Here is a 16,373-nt window from a genome sequence, read left to right as displayed (position 1 = left end):
CAAAACTGGTTTGTCCAGCATCTTTAGGACTTGTGGTACTTCTTGGTAACTGTCAATCAGCATTTTGAGAAAATTAGCCAACTTTAGTTTTACTTTTGCAAAATTACAGAGAGGGAAGAGCTTAGTCAGGACCACTTCCCCAAATACACTAAGCTTGGTGGTTTGGGGAGTGCAGAAGTGGGAAATAAAATTCAGAAGTCTCTAACCAAGTGAATGTATTAAAAGCACACCTAAATCTGCATAGGCACAAGCAGGCTGCTTTTTCACAGGTCACAGCCCTGAAAACTGATGCAGTAGGAAATCAGAGAAAGATGTGCTGGTTAGAAACCTGTGCTTCAGGGAGAAGTGACCTGGGCACAGACCACTACGTTCTGCTCACCTGCCAACATTTTAAGAAGGGAACTTGGCAGTTTTCAAGGGTTAGTTTTGGTCAGTAACCTTCTTGCAGACTAACTGTAAACTCTTGTGTTGTCAGTCCTGAAGTCAGCTGTTCTTACTGTATAGCTTTATATGATTTTGCATATAAAAGCACTTTGTTACCTAATTAAAATGTATATATATTTAGAAATATTTCATCTGGTTCAGTCAGGAAGCAGGGAGAACAGAAAATCTGTATGATGGAAAACCTAAATGAGAAAGCCAGAGGTGGATTTTGCTTTGGGAATTTGGGTTATTTGCCTTCCCTTTGGGTATTTGGGTCAGACACCTGGTGATTATTTAACATGATCAAGATCGTATCTTGATGGAGGCCCTGAGACACCACTGGAGGGTTCATAGTGAGTTTTGTTTTTAATGGCTTCTTATAAGGAGTTTTGAACAGTTTATGTTTGGGGATGCATTAGTGCTTTACATAGGGAAAAAAAGAGTGTACATTATGTCTATGATGCAGTAGAGTAAAACTTTGCATACAGATGTTTGTCCACATGGTGGATGTTTGCAGAACTTTTCTGCTTAGTAAAAAGAAGCATCTCCTAATTCTAATCAGGTAATCATTACACCCTTGTTTCATCCTATTTGACCAGAGGCTTCTAAGTTAAAAATTAGTAGACTGCTGAGGCACAGGCACTTCCAAATAGCAATGTAGTGTGCCCAAATCACTGTCTGGAGAGGCCTGCACTTTCCTGTTAACCATAAGGAGGAACCTCTGGTGCCTCCTAACCTAGATACCTTAGGTGTCTGGAGCTGACCTGAATAAATCCAAATCCAGAGCTATTGTTTTAAAGTGTTATGGCTTTATTCAAAAAGGAATTTTTTGTGTTCCATTTCTCAAGGTAAAAATAAAACAACAAGAGCTTGCAAGGTGGGTGCAGCAGCTCACAATTTTTACTACTGCTAACAGTTCTAAAACTGTTTTTGGAAACAAATGAAAATCAACTTTTCATAGCTGTTAATATGCTTTGATTTGAGGTCATACAGTGGTCAGCAGCTTTGAGAGTCACATCACTTGAAATAAGTAGGCTCCAATTTTGGTAGCAGTAGGCTGTGCTTCTAAACCTACAGCCAGTGGAGATGCAAAACTTTTTTTCAGTATGAGTGCTGTGTGGATGGTTTTGTGAATCTGAGTAGCAACATTCACTGGATTGTGCCTGGTTTGTGCACGTTTTCATGACTTGTTCTCTGAGACATAAACAGACACCTGAAAGTCATGGCCACTAATTCATCATTGTGGATGAGAATTCAGAAAAAGGGCCAAGAACTCTTAATGTCCTCTGAAATAACTATTTTCTATTATTTCTATAATTTCTATTATTAAAATGAGACAGGATCTCCCTATTCATTGCAGTGCTTATTTAAGAATTCAGGGAAGTTGTTAAAATTATTCTTTTTTTTTCCATATTTGCATGATAGCAGGTTTCTGAGGATTTCTGTAGCTTCTCCACCATCTGAGCAAAAGCTTCTGTTGCAGGCATCTGTGCAGCTTGTTCCAGGACTGTTTGCTTTTGAGCTCCATCTGCTGGACTTGTGTCCTGTTTCCCACATCTTCGGTGTTAAACTGCCAGGTTTCACAGGAATTTGTTTTAATTTAAGAAAAGAACAAGGAAAAAAGTTCACAGATCAGAGGAATTTTGAGCAAGTTTAAGAAATCAACCTAAGGGTTGCTTAGTGAATACAAATCTCAAAACACAGAATAATTTTGAGACTAAGAAATACTAGTTCTTCCTCTGCTTTTATTAGCAAACTTAGTTTCTAGATATTTTAGATTTGGATTAATCAGGTTGCTCATAACCTCTCAAGTTCTGTGTAATATTTTAAAAATAGGTTACTTAATGTACTCATTTTTCTGAATTAATTTTTGTTTTGTTTTCCCTTAATGTCTGTTGTTCCTTTTTACCTAAGAAATTTACCAGTGTTTTCAATATTTAATTAACTTTTTAAAAAGCCATTCTTCCCCTTTGTAATTGTCCTTCTAGTATTTCAGAATATTTAAGGACAGAAGGAACCACGATGAACATCTAATTTGATTTTTGTAGTTCCATTGTTCCCTAAAAAAAAATGCACTGCAAAGAATAATGTGCAAAATTGGAAAAGAGGGCCCTGCCGTGCAAAATCACTCTAGAGCTGTTGAGGTAATCAGAGGCTTTCATGGTGAATTATATGATGATTTTCTTTGTAAGAAGCACCAGTCTCCCTTCAGAGGATATCTTATAATGTTCATGTCAACAATAATGTATATGTGTACGACTGGGATTGCCACCAGACCTGGTGTTGGCAGAGTGTGTAATTCTAAAAAACAAGCACTTCTGTGGAAGAATTAGCTTCTCAAAAAGCAAACTGCCTACATTTTGAGTTTTCCTTACTTGGCAGACTAATACTATCATCCTTCTCCCTGTCCCTAAGCTAATGATAGATGTTCCTAAGGCCTATTTGGTTTCATAATGGGTTTGTGTATATGGTAATTTCAAATATTATCTCCTTGCTGTTCATCTGCCTCTTAGCAATATTTTGTGTTTGGTTATAATGTTTGCAATTTTTTTTTTTTCTTTCCATACAGCAAACTTTGCCTGAACTGGTTTTAGCTTCTTGATGTGGGTAGCTGTTGTACTTAAGCCTTGGAAACAGAGGTAGAGAGGAAGGGATGCAGAACAGAGAAAGTGCAAGGCTTGATAGGAAAGATAAGTGTTCTTTCTTTTCAGTTCTGCCTTCTACTTCTCGTGGACGTGGTACACCACACTCCGTGGTGTACTCCACAGATGCCCAAGCTTGTTCCAGCCTGAACTGGTCCATCTGCCTCCACAGTTTATTCAGTAATGCTGCCCAGGCTAATAACTCCAGAGCCTTGGTCAGGGTTAATTACTCAGGCAGAGTGCTGTGCTTCTCCAGTTCTGTAACTTATAATTTTTCCACACTCCACCATGCAGGGTGAAACTAGATAAACATTATAAGCCTGCTGTACAGCAGCCTGGGTGCCTGTAACTTCCACCCTTTGCTTGCTGCAGAATTATGGGGAGAAGATCACTAATGGGTATGCAACAATCTACTTCATGGAAAGGCTTATTTTCTTTTTCAGAAATTAATTATGATAATGGGTTCCTGCACAAAACTGCCAGTCATTCTTCACTTAGGTTTGGGGGAATGTTGTCTGTATTTCCATACAGCTTCCTATAAAATGGAAAGATAGCTGAGGCATCTCCTGGTCACCAGATTTCATTGCTGAATGGGTTTGTGCTGCTGTAGCAGGTGCCAAGCTTTGAGGTCAGTATTCTTTAGACCTTTAGGTCTAAACTGTAGGCAGTTTGAAGATGGGGACTCTACTAATACCTGCTGCTGTGTTCCGAGATTGAAACTGGCTGGGATGTAACTCCCATGTAACTGGGATGTAACTGTAGAGTAAGTTAGGTTGTTACTATTATTTCTTTAATGGCAACTGCTTTGGATCTGAAGTGATTCAGTGAGTAATGATGGTCAAACACCTCTGGTCGCTCAATTCTAGAAGTGCAAGGGGTTTGTTTTAGTTCAGATCCTAATTCTAATTAATATTTCTGTGTCCCAAACATGTTGTTCTGATTAGAGGCTCTTTGCCTAGGCATTTCTCTGCAGCCTGCCCTCTTGGAAACCCTGCCTTTTTCTGACTTCACTTCCTGCAGCCGTTGACAACACTCACAGCCAAACAAAATACATGTTCACAATGCTGTTATTTGCAAAATATTCCCTTGTGAGTACAGCTGGGGCAACAAAAAGAGAGTTTCTCTCTGAATGTCAGAGAACTGGCTATTCCTTATTTCTATAAGGCACATAGCACATTAGGCAATTTTAACCTCAGCAGTGAAGTGCTAGAACTTTGCATTTCACCACACAGAAATGCAAGCTCATCTTTCATGACAGTTGTATGTATTGATCAGTAAAACACTGAATGCTGAAGTGAACCAGATAGCAACAGGCTGATTGCCCACCATACTGTTTACAAAACAGATGGAGATGGAGGGAATATAAACTTTGCCCCCTCTTAGTCCTGGTCATCCAACCAAATGTGGGACCAAAGAAAGGGTTCATAGAAATCACCTCTTCTCCTCAAGAAACTGCAGAACTGGCACTAAAAACCACCTTGCTTGCTGGTAGATGCTCTGACTGGACACCTGTACCTCCTGAGCTGGACCCAAGCCAGTAACTTGTGTCACAGAGAGAAACCAACCCCTCAGATGATGCCCACTTCACAAGCAGTGCTATTACTCAGCCACTTTTTTTTTTTTTGCCTGGGCTACAGAATGTCGTCCTTGAGGGAGAAAACATGTTCAGTGCAAAGCTAAACGTCTGTGTGTGCGTATTAGGATAGGGTGGAGCAGACTGTCACTCAGCTGTGTTTAATTAACATAGTATTTTATATAATGTATTTATTTTTTTACGTAATTAGGTGATTAAGCAAAATGCTTGCTAGTAACATCTGTTCCATAACCCAGCGCTGTTGAGAGTTAAGCATGCACCTTTGCATGTAATTAATCTCCTTGCCCTCCTTATTTTGCTAGTTGGCACTTGCTAAATCCCTGTAAAACCACACCCAGCAGTGCTGTGTATTATCCCTCTGCTGTCTATTCCTACATATGGTCAAAATCAACTTACCTTCCGGGTTGCTGACATCAGCAAAATGTACTCTTGGCAAAGTACAGTATCCTCCTAGTAACCCTTTGTTTAGTTGGTGTTGTTACAATTGTATTCCTCTGACAGCAGCAAACACCATCTAAACAGGGCCTACCTTGACCCAGGGATTGTGATGTGGAAGATTACCATATGATCATATTTTAGACATTGAAACAACCCCTCGTATGATAAAATGCATAGAATAAGGGAGAGGGAGGAGTTAGATGGAAGATACTTTTATGCTTCCTTTAAGGAACTGACCCTGCAAGTTTCAGGGTAACATTTTGGTGACAGTCAAGGTATCTCTATCCAACTATCCAGTTGTCTTGTGACCTTAAAAATGACTGCCACTTTGATTAAAATTATACTATTTTTTTTTTTTTTTTTTTTTTTTTTAAGAGACACTTTTAAGACTGCCTGCTTCAGGAAGTTAGCATTCACTAATAATTATTCTGGCTGTCTTTTGAGAGCATTTATATCCTCTTAGGTGTTTGGCTCTGAATAATAAGCAGGAAAACATCTGGTCTTCCTTCAAATATATGCTTATTAAACTAAATTAATTTGGTACAGTGTTGGAATTCCTGGTATAATAATAGTTTCTCCCTCCCACCCCAATGAAGTAGCATATTTCTAAGGTATATATTTATATTGTCATTGTACTAAAATCAGGATTATTTTAAACAAAATACATGGGAAGTTCCAGAGAAGTTGCTATTTCCAGCAACTTGCTGAAAACAAGCAACAGGAGTAGCTGCTTTTCAACAAGTTGCTCTTTTCATTTCCCACTAGGTTCACTTTTCCATTGCTAAAAAGTTTAGAATCCATAGTAACACCCACAAGGGAAAGGATTTCAAGATAGGGAAAGGGTTATAAAATTATTTTACTGTTGACAACAGCATTGCCATAAACAAACAAGGATCCCCTGCCTAGGAAGGAACACAGGAATAAAGGTGATTAGTTCTCTTTTTTGAAGTCAACAGCCTATTTTGTTTTTTTTAAATACAATCACTTGCCTTATCTTCTTGAGGGCATTAATTTAATAAAAAGCATGTCAGATCAAGCAGTCAGTTGCTCCAATTATAGAGCACTTTCATACACTGTACAACCTGCTTGAAGTTAGCTGACTAAACTGGGCCACCAGAATGCAGCAAGCAAGCCAGTCAGGATACAAGTGGAAGCTACAACTTGAGGACAATTCAAAAAGTTGTATTATTTACCACTCAGGATCTAGCTTCTCCTCCTCACACATTCTCCAGGACATGCCTTTACTCACAGAGTAAGTCTAACACAATCCCTCTCCTTTAGAGTTCAGCATAAAGGGCATTTTCCCAACTTAGGTACTAGCAAAAAAAAAAAAAAAAAGTAAGGGGGAATTGCATTTTAATTATTTTATTTTTTTAAATATAATAGAACCTTCTAGATTTTTTCCAGAAACAGAAACATTAAAAAATTATACTTTATTACAAATGGTAAACTCAGAGTGCTAAAAAAAAGCCTCTTATTTACAAACAATACTGGGCAGTGCCCAAATAAACAACATAAAAATAACTTACAAAGTCATGAAGTAGTTTATTGACATTAATCAACTTTCATAAAATAAAATAAAAAAAGATATGTACATACACAATTTACTTGAAGGCAGGCAGAATAGGTTTTTGTTTGTTTATCAGCCTCCCACAAACCTCCCTCCCACTTTTTTTTTTTTTTTCCTTAAGTAATACTACATAAAGCAATCTACAGTTTCTATTGCAGTTTAACCTTTAATACTGAATGATCATCGAATGTTAGGTCCATGCAGGTCTTGGTCAATGTTAAACGAAGATCTGACATCTCATCTGAGCAGGAACAGCACTTCCCGGAGCGGTGCTGGCCGCCTGGCTGCTAACTCAAGCCGAAGGCTCCACAGTCTTTCCACACATGCGCTTTGCAGAGCACAGGCAGGGCTCAGCCTCTCAGCTTTTACCATTAGCTTTACGCATCTGCCACTTTTGGTTGTGTTTTAGTTATACCACAATATCACAGTTTCTCATTTAAGACAAGTCTCTTCAAAACGTTTGCAACTGTTGCGTTAGCATTAGCTGGCACCCGCTGTTGACATGGTTCATGACCTTCTGCTTAAGCTGTGCAACCTGTTCTCTGAGCATGTTGGCAGTGGATGCCAGCTCTGAGTTCTGGGCTTTCAAAGTTTTCACTTTTTCTTCCAACCTGGCAATCCTTTCCAACTTCCTTTTCCGGCATTTGGACGCCGCGATTCTGTTTCTCATACGTTTTCTCTCGGCTTTGATTCTCTCCTGTGACTCCATGTCAATAGGCGACAGGGGAGGAGTTTCCCCTGGCATTTCAGGTACAGTCTGAGGCTCTTCTTTCAAAGCCTGAAGCCTGGGATGCTGCACCGGCATCTGGGGGTTTATGTGATGCTGCGGTGCATAGCCCATGCTGTTGGCGTTGTAGTTCGGTGCCGAGTTGAGCGCGTTGGGGTTGAAGTTGCTGAGATTGGCGTACACCGGGGGCTCGCTGTGCAAATTCGCGTTGAAACTGCTGTTGCCGGCCATAGAGGACACAGGTGCCATGCCGCTGTTAACAGGTTGAGCGGCGGAGGTGACGCTGGGCATGGTGTTCTGGTTGTGCAGTTCCGCCAGGGCTCTCACGAACCCTTCCGCGAACCCCTCTTGCTCGTCGGTAACATTTTTGGGGCAGAGGAACTGCGTCGGGGTCGGCGTGGTAGTGATTAACCCGTTGCTGGACTGGATGATGAGCCGCTCCAGCTCAGGCGAGGCCAGTTTTAGGAGTCCCACGTCGGGGGAGGTGAGGATGTCGGCGTTCTTGTTCCTCAGGTGCGGCTTCAGGTTGCTGGATGGGTCGGACAGGTTCAGCGTCATGCTCTGCTTTAGGACTTTGGCGTTATTATATCCATACCCGCCGCTCTCCGGCGGCACGAAGCTGGCGTTCAGGGCATCCTCGTAGAAAGTAGGCTCCATCTTTGCACTCATAGAACAGAGTCCGCGGAGTGGAGCCGGGAGCTGCGGCAGCGCGGAGAAGCTGCCCGGCCGCCGCTTGCGCCCCGCTCCGCACGGCCACCCCAACCCTCCCGGACGCGCAGGGAGAGGAGAAAAGAAGGAGAAAACGAAGCCTTACTTCTGGCCGCGGCGCGGAGAGTCCTCCCGGCGCGGGCCGGGCCCGCGGTCCCTGCCGCCGCCGCCGCCGCGCTGAAAGTCCGGCTGGTCCGGCGAAGCGGTGCGGGGTTTCGTTAGGGCTCCTCGCCGCCCTCCTCCTTCCTCCTCCTCCTTCCTGCTGCTGCCGGCGCGGGTCGGGACGCTGCTGCTCCGCCGCCACAAGTTGCCGCGAATACTTTTATTTTGTTTATACTTATTTATTTACTTCCCCGGGCCTTCCTTTCGCGCCTTCCCCGGCTCCGCACCGCTGTGGTGGCCGCGGCCGCTCTCGTGCCTGCTCCGCTCGCCTCACACACCGGCGGCCGGAGTCGCGCCGCCGCCTTGCCCCGCGCTCTGAGCCCGCTCCCGGCGTGGAGCCCTTCACTTATCAGCGACCGGGAGCCCGCTAAAAATAGCCCATGATGTCACCCCGCGGGCTCCCCATTGGCTGCCGCCGCCTCTCCCGGGGGAGGCGGGCCGCTGGCCCGGCCCGGTGCATATCAACCGGTCGCCATGGCCACCCCGCCCCTAGAAGCTTCTCAGCGCCGGCGCGGGGCCTTGTGGGATGAGGTAATGCTGGCGGCGGCTCGGGGCATTGTGGGCTGACGTGTTGTTTTTGAATATCTCGTTACCGCCTCCGGAGCCACACCGGGGTTGGCCGCCGGCGGCGCCTCCTCAACGGCCACGTACCAACCGCCCGCCGGAGGGGCGGGAGCGCCGCGCAGCCCAGCTCAACCCGCCGCCGCCCGCAAACCCTTCCCCTCTCCGTGTTTATTTTCAGCCCCCGAGTGTTTGTTTTGGTTTATTGTTTTGTTTTGCTTTGTTTTGTCCACCCGGCGAGCCGCATTCCGACAAAATTCTGATCGCCGTCGTTCCCCCCTCCGCGCCCCTCGTACGCTCCGTTTCCCCCTCCCCCCCCCAGCCCGCCCGCCGGTGGTACGGCCCTTCAGGTGGCGCTTCGGGGGAGGCCTCACGTGATTTCCCCTCCCTGCCGCCCCTGCGGCTTCCAGGCAGGGCCGGGGGCGGGGCTCTGGCCGCGCGCGCACAGCAACCGCCGCGGGGCCGCCCACGCGCGCACGGCGCTCCCCGCCGGGACCCGGGACGCGGCCGCCCCGCTGAGGGGCCCAGCGCCTCCTCCTCCCCTCACCGCCTCCCTCCTCCTCCTCTCACCGCCGGCCGGGCGTGACTCGCTCTCGCCCGCCTTCCAGCTCTCGAGGGAGCCCCGCCGTGCGGGAAGGGCGTCCCGGCTCTCGGAGCTCCCCCAACACCGGCGGCCGTGCGGAGGGCAGTCAGGGGCCCTCCTGAGGGGCTGAGGGACACCCGCCCCTGGGTCAGTCCCCTGAGGGATGTGAGTTTGGTTCCAGACTGTCCCGGTCACCCTTGGGGTGTTCGCAAGGGCTTTGCCGTTCCAGTGATGGGGGTTCCCGGTCTCAGAAACGTGTCAGGGTAACAAGGGGAGGAAATAAAACCTGACGGGAAAGAGCCCGGTTCCAGATGGGTTTCTCTAAACTCGTCCTCCAGGGGGAGGGGACAGCGACGGCCTAATTTTAGAAAGAGTGCCCTCATATTACTGTGGAAGCACAGGTTAGTCGAGAGGGAAAAGAAAGGCTGGAGACGCAGAATCCTGGTCGAGGAGAAGAGTCTGTGCTGGCATGTGGAGCTCAGAGCAGCATCTGGTGATGCCGTGGTGGCTGTGACCCCTCGGTGCTGAGCGTGGAACAGCACAGATCGCTATTCAAGGCTGTGCCCCGCTTCCTGGAGTCCTTTTCCTTACCTCCCCTCTCCTCACCTTACCCCGCACACACCCTTCTCTCTGGGAGGTGTGAGTTTGCGACTGCTGACAGGCAGCTACCTCTGGAGCAAAGCTCATCAGCTACTTAAGGACAGGTGGGTGGCGATACAGGGTAGGACAGGGACTGAAGGGGTGTGCTCGGTCATGTTGGCAGCAGTGCAACCGGTGCTCCTCACTTTTGCAACACAAAGCTGTTTACCTGCTCTTAGCGGGTGGTCCGGCTCCTTATGTCAGTGAAGGACTTGGTGTGTCTGGTTCCATCCCTTTTTACAGCGCGTGAAGCTGACAGACTTATACCTAAGTTTGAAAATACGCTTTCAAATGCTCCAGTGCTATTTTTTCCTAGATGTAATGACATAATTACCAGTTACAGTATAGGAAGCGACAATGAAGCAAACAGAAACGCAAACAGCTGTGAAAGAAAAGTGAAGGTCTAGCTCCCCTGGTTGAAATCGTTGCTTTTCTTCTTCCTTTCCCCCTGGTTTTCCCACCTGACTTCTGCCGCTATATTCATTTGACCACATGGTGGGCACTGGTGTTACTTTGTATGCTAGCTGGAATTGTACAAATACTACATGCTGCTACTTTGTACCTTTATGTGAGCATTCGGTGGCACAAAATACAAAGTTTTGGCTGGCAAGTGGGGGTTCAGTGTGTGCTGTTGGTACACACAACTGTCATGTAGGCATTATATATAAACTATTCAGCTGCTGCTGTAGTTTCAGCTTCAAATCATTTAGCCAAACAACAGTAAGTTACTGCATACACCTAAGAAAATTTCTGAAATTGATGAATGCAGTGACTGCTAGAAGCAGTTGTTTAACTCATCTTTAATATTTACATACAAGATAAATAGAGGCCAATGACTGACTCTTCTGGCACAAGAGCTAAGGGGCATGAAATTAAACTGGCTGGTTCAGAATGAACCAGAGAAAAGTCTTCACAGAGCTGTAGTTAAACTGTGGATGATCTCCTTGGCAAGAGTGCTGTGTGGACTGAGGGATTTTACAGTGATGAGATGAACCCACAGAAGAGAAATCACTTAAGGGCCATTGAATGCAGTGCATCTCTGGTTCTGGAAATCCCAAAGATGCAAATGGCTTGTGCCTGAGAGAGCATCCCCAGGCAAAATGTGTGTGTGTGTGCCTGGTTTGGTGTGTGTGCCTGGTTTGGTGTGTGTGTGCCTGGTTTGGTGTGTGTGTCCTGGTTTGGTGTGTGTGCCCTGGTTTGGTGTGTGTGCCCTGGTTTGGTGTGTGTGCCCTGGTTTGGTGTGTGTGTGTGCCCTGGTTTGGTGTGTGTGTGCCCTGGTTTGGTGTGTGTGTGTGCCCTGGTTTGGTGTGTGTGCCCTGGTTTGGTGTGTGTGTGTGCCCTGATTTGGTGTGTGTGTGTGCCCTGGTTTGGTGTGTGTGCCCTGGTTTGGTGTGTGTGTGTGCCCTGGTTTGGTGTGTGTGTGTGCCCTGGTTTGGTGTGTGTGCCTGGTTTGGTGTGTGTGTGCCCTGGTTTGGTGTGTGTGTGTGCCCTGGTTTGGTGTGTGTGCCCTGGTTTGGTGTGTGTGTGTGCCCTGATTTGGTGTGTGTGTGTGCCCTGGTTTGGTGTGTGTGTGTGCCCTGGTTTGGTGTGTGTGTGTGCCCTGGTTTGGTGTGTGTGCCTGGTTTGGTGTGTGTGTGCCCTGGTTTGGTGTGTGTGCCCTGGTTTGGTGTGTGTGCCTGGTTTGGTGTGTGTGTGCCCTGGTTTGGTGTGTGTGTGCCCTGGTTTGGTGTGTGTGTGTGCCCTGGTTTGGTGTGTGTGCCTGGTTTGGTGTGTGTGTGCCCTGGTTTGGTGTGTGTGTGTGCCCTGGTTTGGTGTGTGCCTCCCCAGGTATCCACCTGACAGAAATAGGGTATCTGGCAGCCCTTGCTGCCTTAAATCCTCCCCAGAGACTGTCCAGAAATTCTGTCTCTGTTGTGTCGGGACACAGTTTTGGTATTTGTTAAGGGCTTGTCTATGCAAGGAAAAAAATCTGGAGAAGTGGAAGACATGACTTTTAAGTAGCTTGCTGTGTGGAGGTTTTTATTTTTAAATAAGAATTATTTTAAAATTACAGGAAGCCATGCAAATAATTCGTTTAATCAGTTTTCTGTATAGACAAATAATACTAATCAAGTTTGTTCTGCTTAATTATTGACATGTTTAATTTAGTAGAGTTTTGTCTTATCTTTTTGGGGTTTTTTCTGCATGTTTCTTTTGTCCTAGAAAGCTAAGTTCAGAATGGTCAGTGTAGCTTTAACCACTCTATTTAATACATGTTTGTATAACCTGAAAAACTGTACCACTATAGTCTGTCCAGTTCATCCCCCCTGATATCAGTGCAAGGGGTTATTTTGGCTTCAACAAGTGTTGGATCAAGCTGGAGGGATTCACCTAAAGCAATTTCATTTAAAAAAAAAATTTATCCTCCACCCATTTTAGTTTTCTACTTCCTTCCTTTTACAGAGGTGGAGTTTCAGGACTAGACATTCCAGTTTGCCTGAGACATGTTGCTACTGAGGCCTGTAGCTATGGGGGACACCCATCAGTCCACTCATTATGTTAATTGCTACTCACTTAGAGGTTATTTGGTCGAGGCTGGCAATAGACAGTCAATCTGGTCATAAAGGTTGTGCATAGCAGGAGAGCTCTGAAATCAAAGACAAATGCTCTCTGCTCCTCCGAGGGGATTTTCTACCTAATTCGGACCGGCTGGTGAGCGGGTGCTTGCAGAGAGGTCTCAGCTTAGATTTCAGCCAAGTGCCCCGAGTTCAGCACCTGAGACACTGCCTGCCACAGACCAGAAGTGGGCCTGTGAAGAGAGAGACAGTGATCCTGCGTGGCCATTAGCCAAGGGACTGGGAATTTTGGTGACTGTGCCCTGATTTATTAACCAGCTATTACTTTAGGGCTTTTTTTCCCCCCCATCCTGAGGTCCTTAAGTAAATATTCCTTTAGTAGTATGAAAGAACACTTACTGACCCATTTAGAAACCAGAGCCATTTACATGTCTCAATAAACTAACTTGTGGGCAGGGACTGGAGATGAACTACACATCCCTGTTGCTGTGAGAGGGAGATGCATTGAGCAGCAGTAATGCAGATTTTGATGTATAAAGTTCTCTAATCAATCAATACAAGGCTGACTGAGGCAATCAGATAATCTGAATAATTAAATGGCTTTTCAGGGACAAATTAAAATTCCTTATACACACCACATCCATCTAAATTACATTTGGGGTCCAGGAATAAATGGGTTTATTCTTTTGTTTCACTCCCGTATCACAAATGCGTTTGTCTTCATTCTAGACCATTTAAAAATAAAAAAGGAACAAGGATAAATGACACTTGCTGCTCTTTCGTATAGGAAGCAGTTTTCTCAGAAAGAAAATGCTCATCTCCATACAGTTTTTCTTTAAACTTAAATATATTACACTATCATGCTTTTCTCCTCACGAGAGGTGTTTCCACAATATTTTCATCATATAGACAATGACTTTTATTATATAGATTTTTATTTATTTTTTAATTCTCTTCATGCTTTCAAATGTAATATCCTGCTTCAGCTCTGCATGAAGTGAATAAGAGTGGGAATTACTGGATCTTTTCCTAATGCTTTCCACTTGCTTAAGGAATTACTATAGACCAGGCTTCACCAACTGAGGCAAGCAAGTGTTTGAAGAGGCAGAAGGACCGAGTTTGGTTGTTTGGTTTTTTTTTTTTATCATTATCAGGCTACAGTGAAAGAAGCTGGGAGTTGGAGGGCACAACAACAAAGAGAGTTTCCTTAGGCTAAGTGGAAGTAAAATAATTCACAGGTGCTCCAGCTCCCAATTCCTCCCCTGTTCCTCAAGGTGTGTTTTCATAGTTGGTCCAAGTCCACCCAAGTCTGCAGCATAGCAGAGGTGTGGCAAGGAGGTGCCACCTCATCCACCCCCAGATTCCATGGCCTCTCCTTTTGCTCTCTGTTCCCAATAGGTCTCATGTGGCCAAGTAGAGATCCAGGAACTGAATCTGGCTGAAAGCCGAGCTGAAATTAAAAAAAAAAAAATTAAAAAATTGAGGATGCAAGAGAGGGGTGGGAATGCATAGGCTGGGGGAAGAGTTGGACTCTGGAACCGGGTCTGTACAACAAGACTGAACTCTAGTCTTGAGCTAGTCTTCAGTTTGCACATGAAAAATCCTTCTCAGAACTACAGGCACTTGTAAATGAATATCATGTCCATCTCCTCCACCCTCAGTTAGTCATCGCATAACCAAGCCATACGCATTCAGTCCTTTTCATCTTTCTTCTTGTCAAGCCCTTTAGCCTGTCCCCCTCACCTACTCATCCCACCAATCATTTTAATTAATCTCTGAAATTTCTTTGAAACTAATAGTTTGTGGAATGGAGGAAAATGAGTAGGTTAGAGACAAGATTGTGAATGATGGAGGTGGGGCAAAGTTAGGAGACTTTGCAAGACCTGTTGGGTTACCTCTAGGGCAGGACACCACCACTGACTGTAAACACAGAGAAAGACTGCAGCAGTAGGGAAGGAACCACTAAAAACATTTTCCATTTTCTTAAGAATGCTGTCTGAGCAATTCAAAGCCTGGATGTTTATGTGCAGCGACATACAAATGAAAGATTTGATATGGTTGTCCCTAAGGTAGATTGGATGACTTCCTCTTTACCTAATAGTTAGTTATGCTAGATTTCTTACTATTATTTTTTCCATTCAGATTTAGCTTTGTGGAGGATTTCAGTGGTCACTGCAAGCTATATTTTCAAATAATATATATATATATGATAATATACATACAAACTATGTATATTTTAAATTCTGTATATAATGTATAATTTTGATCCAAAAATGACTGAACAAAAGTTAACTACATTATTTAGAGATGAGCCTGAAAGAAACCCTGGGGTCTTGCTCCCCATGCTTTTTTAGGGTGTTAAAATCTAAATGTCACACCATTAATGTCTCTGTGTTCATTATTTCTATACCATAGCATAGCGGGAGCTCTGAGAAATAGAGAATTGGGCAAAGTTCCTGTCCTGTGGAGCTCAGAGCTGGAAAAATCCTCTGCTTGCAAAGAGAGTTGGCAGGATGGCAGCTGATCCTCAGTGGGAGCCCAAAGATGAAGGTAAGGAGTAGAGGAGGCACTGGAGGACGTGTGGCATATGGGAAGCAGACGGCTGCTCTCAGCATTGTTAGCTGACAGCATGAAAAAATTTGCCATACAAATAGAAGTACACTAATGGTGAGTGGTGGGGAGGCAGATGAACACCTTTGGGTGGATATTTACTGCGTTTGGGGACAAATTTCCCACCGGAAGTGTGAGTTTGTTGAGGCATTATCAAGGTGCAGTTTCACCATGGATATCTGAAGTTTGTTTTCTGGTGTTTTGACGTTTCAACAAGCACCTGTTAAAGTAAGGAGTGGCAACAAAATGATGGATTTATGGTCACCAATCAGGACTGAAAGCCTCAGAATGATTTGATTTAACCATCCTCATCTAGAGGAGCTCAGTTTTGATTAGGGTGTCAGAACACACACAAAATGCTTGGCTTTTTAATTAATAAACAATCTGGCATCCTGTCAAAGTTGACACCTCACTCTGTCCTAGCAGCTGTTGGAACAGTAGGCTCCTGGCAACCTGGGATAAAGCAGCCCTTGCAACAGGGGATGGAAAGGAAGCGAGGTCTGTGTGAGACCAAAAATGCCCAGCATAAAGAGCCCTCGAGCTGAGGGATTTCCAGTGAGCAGTCAAGCATTCCTTCTCTGAGCTCTGAGTTCACACTTGGACACGGACAGTGAGTTTCTGTTCCTGAATGTCACCAGTGGTTGGTGGCTGACAGATGTAAGGACACCTGTCCGAGTTCAAGTCCTGTTTCTGAGAGGAGTAGCAATGAACAGAGAAAGCACTGAAGAGTGAAAGTAAGTCCTGTAAGTCCCTCCTTCCCAGGGATTATAGTGGTGGAGCCTGTGGGGAAGTTTACAGAGTGCCTGCTCATGTAATGCAAATGGAAACATTCACTTTGGATGACAGTCATTTGTGCTGGAGTCATGATGTGGGAGCAGTTAGGGTTGCCAAAGAGCCAAGGAAGGCATCACAGGAAGGAAAGGGCATGGCCTGGGTAGGGCAGTACCTCAAAGCATAAGCAGAGTTAAAGACTTCAGTTTTGGAGAAGGTGCTACTAAACTGCTACTCTTCCTCAGTCTCATCTGATTGATAATGGAAAATCTGATCTCAGATCACTTTGTAGCTGTGCCCCACTGGCCTGAGCAGCCCTGTCCCCTCACAGGATGGGAATGTCCTCATCTTGCCCACACCAGATTTTTAGGACTTCCACAGGAGAAGAGC

The 16,373-nt window shown here is 45.1% G+C and overlaps 1 protein-coding gene and 1 long non-coding RNA gene across 6 annotated transcripts in view; one reads left to right on the top strand and one right to left on the bottom strand.

Annotated features, from left to right (window-relative positions):
* Nucleotides 1-16,373, top strand: part of LOC139798877 (uncharacterized) — a 128,443-nt gene that overhangs the window by 17,784 nt on the left and 94,286 nt on the right. For 4 of the 5 annotated variants that reach the window (XR_011727016.1, XR_011727019.1, XR_011727020.1 and 1 more), the window contains exon 2: nucleotides 15,018-15,152. This is a non-coding gene — a long non-coding RNA (uncharacterized lncRNA). Of the gene's footprint in view, nucleotides 1-8,783; nucleotides 9,574-15,017; nucleotides 15,153-16,373 lie in introns of those variants that run through there. The other variant, XR_011727017.1, reaches the window with a different exon arrangement.
* JUN (Jun proto-oncogene, AP-1 transcription factor subunit) lies at nucleotides 6,447-8,754 on the bottom strand. The gene has a single exon (XM_071750027.1). The coding sequence runs from the start codon at nucleotides 8,061-8,063 to the stop codon at nucleotides 7,119-7,121; it is 945 nt and encodes a 314-aa protein (XP_071606128.1). The 5' UTR covers nucleotides 8,064-8,754; the 3' UTR covers nucleotides 6,447-7,118.

The sequence above is a fragment of the Heliangelus exortis genome, chromosome 8 (genome assembly GCF_036169615.1).
Source record: "Heliangelus exortis chromosome 8, bHelExo1.hap1, whole genome shotgun sequence".
In the NCBI taxonomy this organism is placed as follows: domain Eukaryota; kingdom Metazoa; phylum Chordata; class Aves; order Apodiformes; family Trochilidae; genus Heliangelus; species Heliangelus exortis.
The sequence above is the reverse complement of the archived record's forward strand: the minus strand, read 5'-3'. Positions and strand labels throughout refer to the sequence as shown.

Coding starts and splice junctions, on each gene's coding strand:
- JUN (XM_071750027.1), bottom strand. CDS start 8,063: ATGAGTGCAAAGATGGAGCCTACTTTCTACGAGGATGCCCTGAACGCC.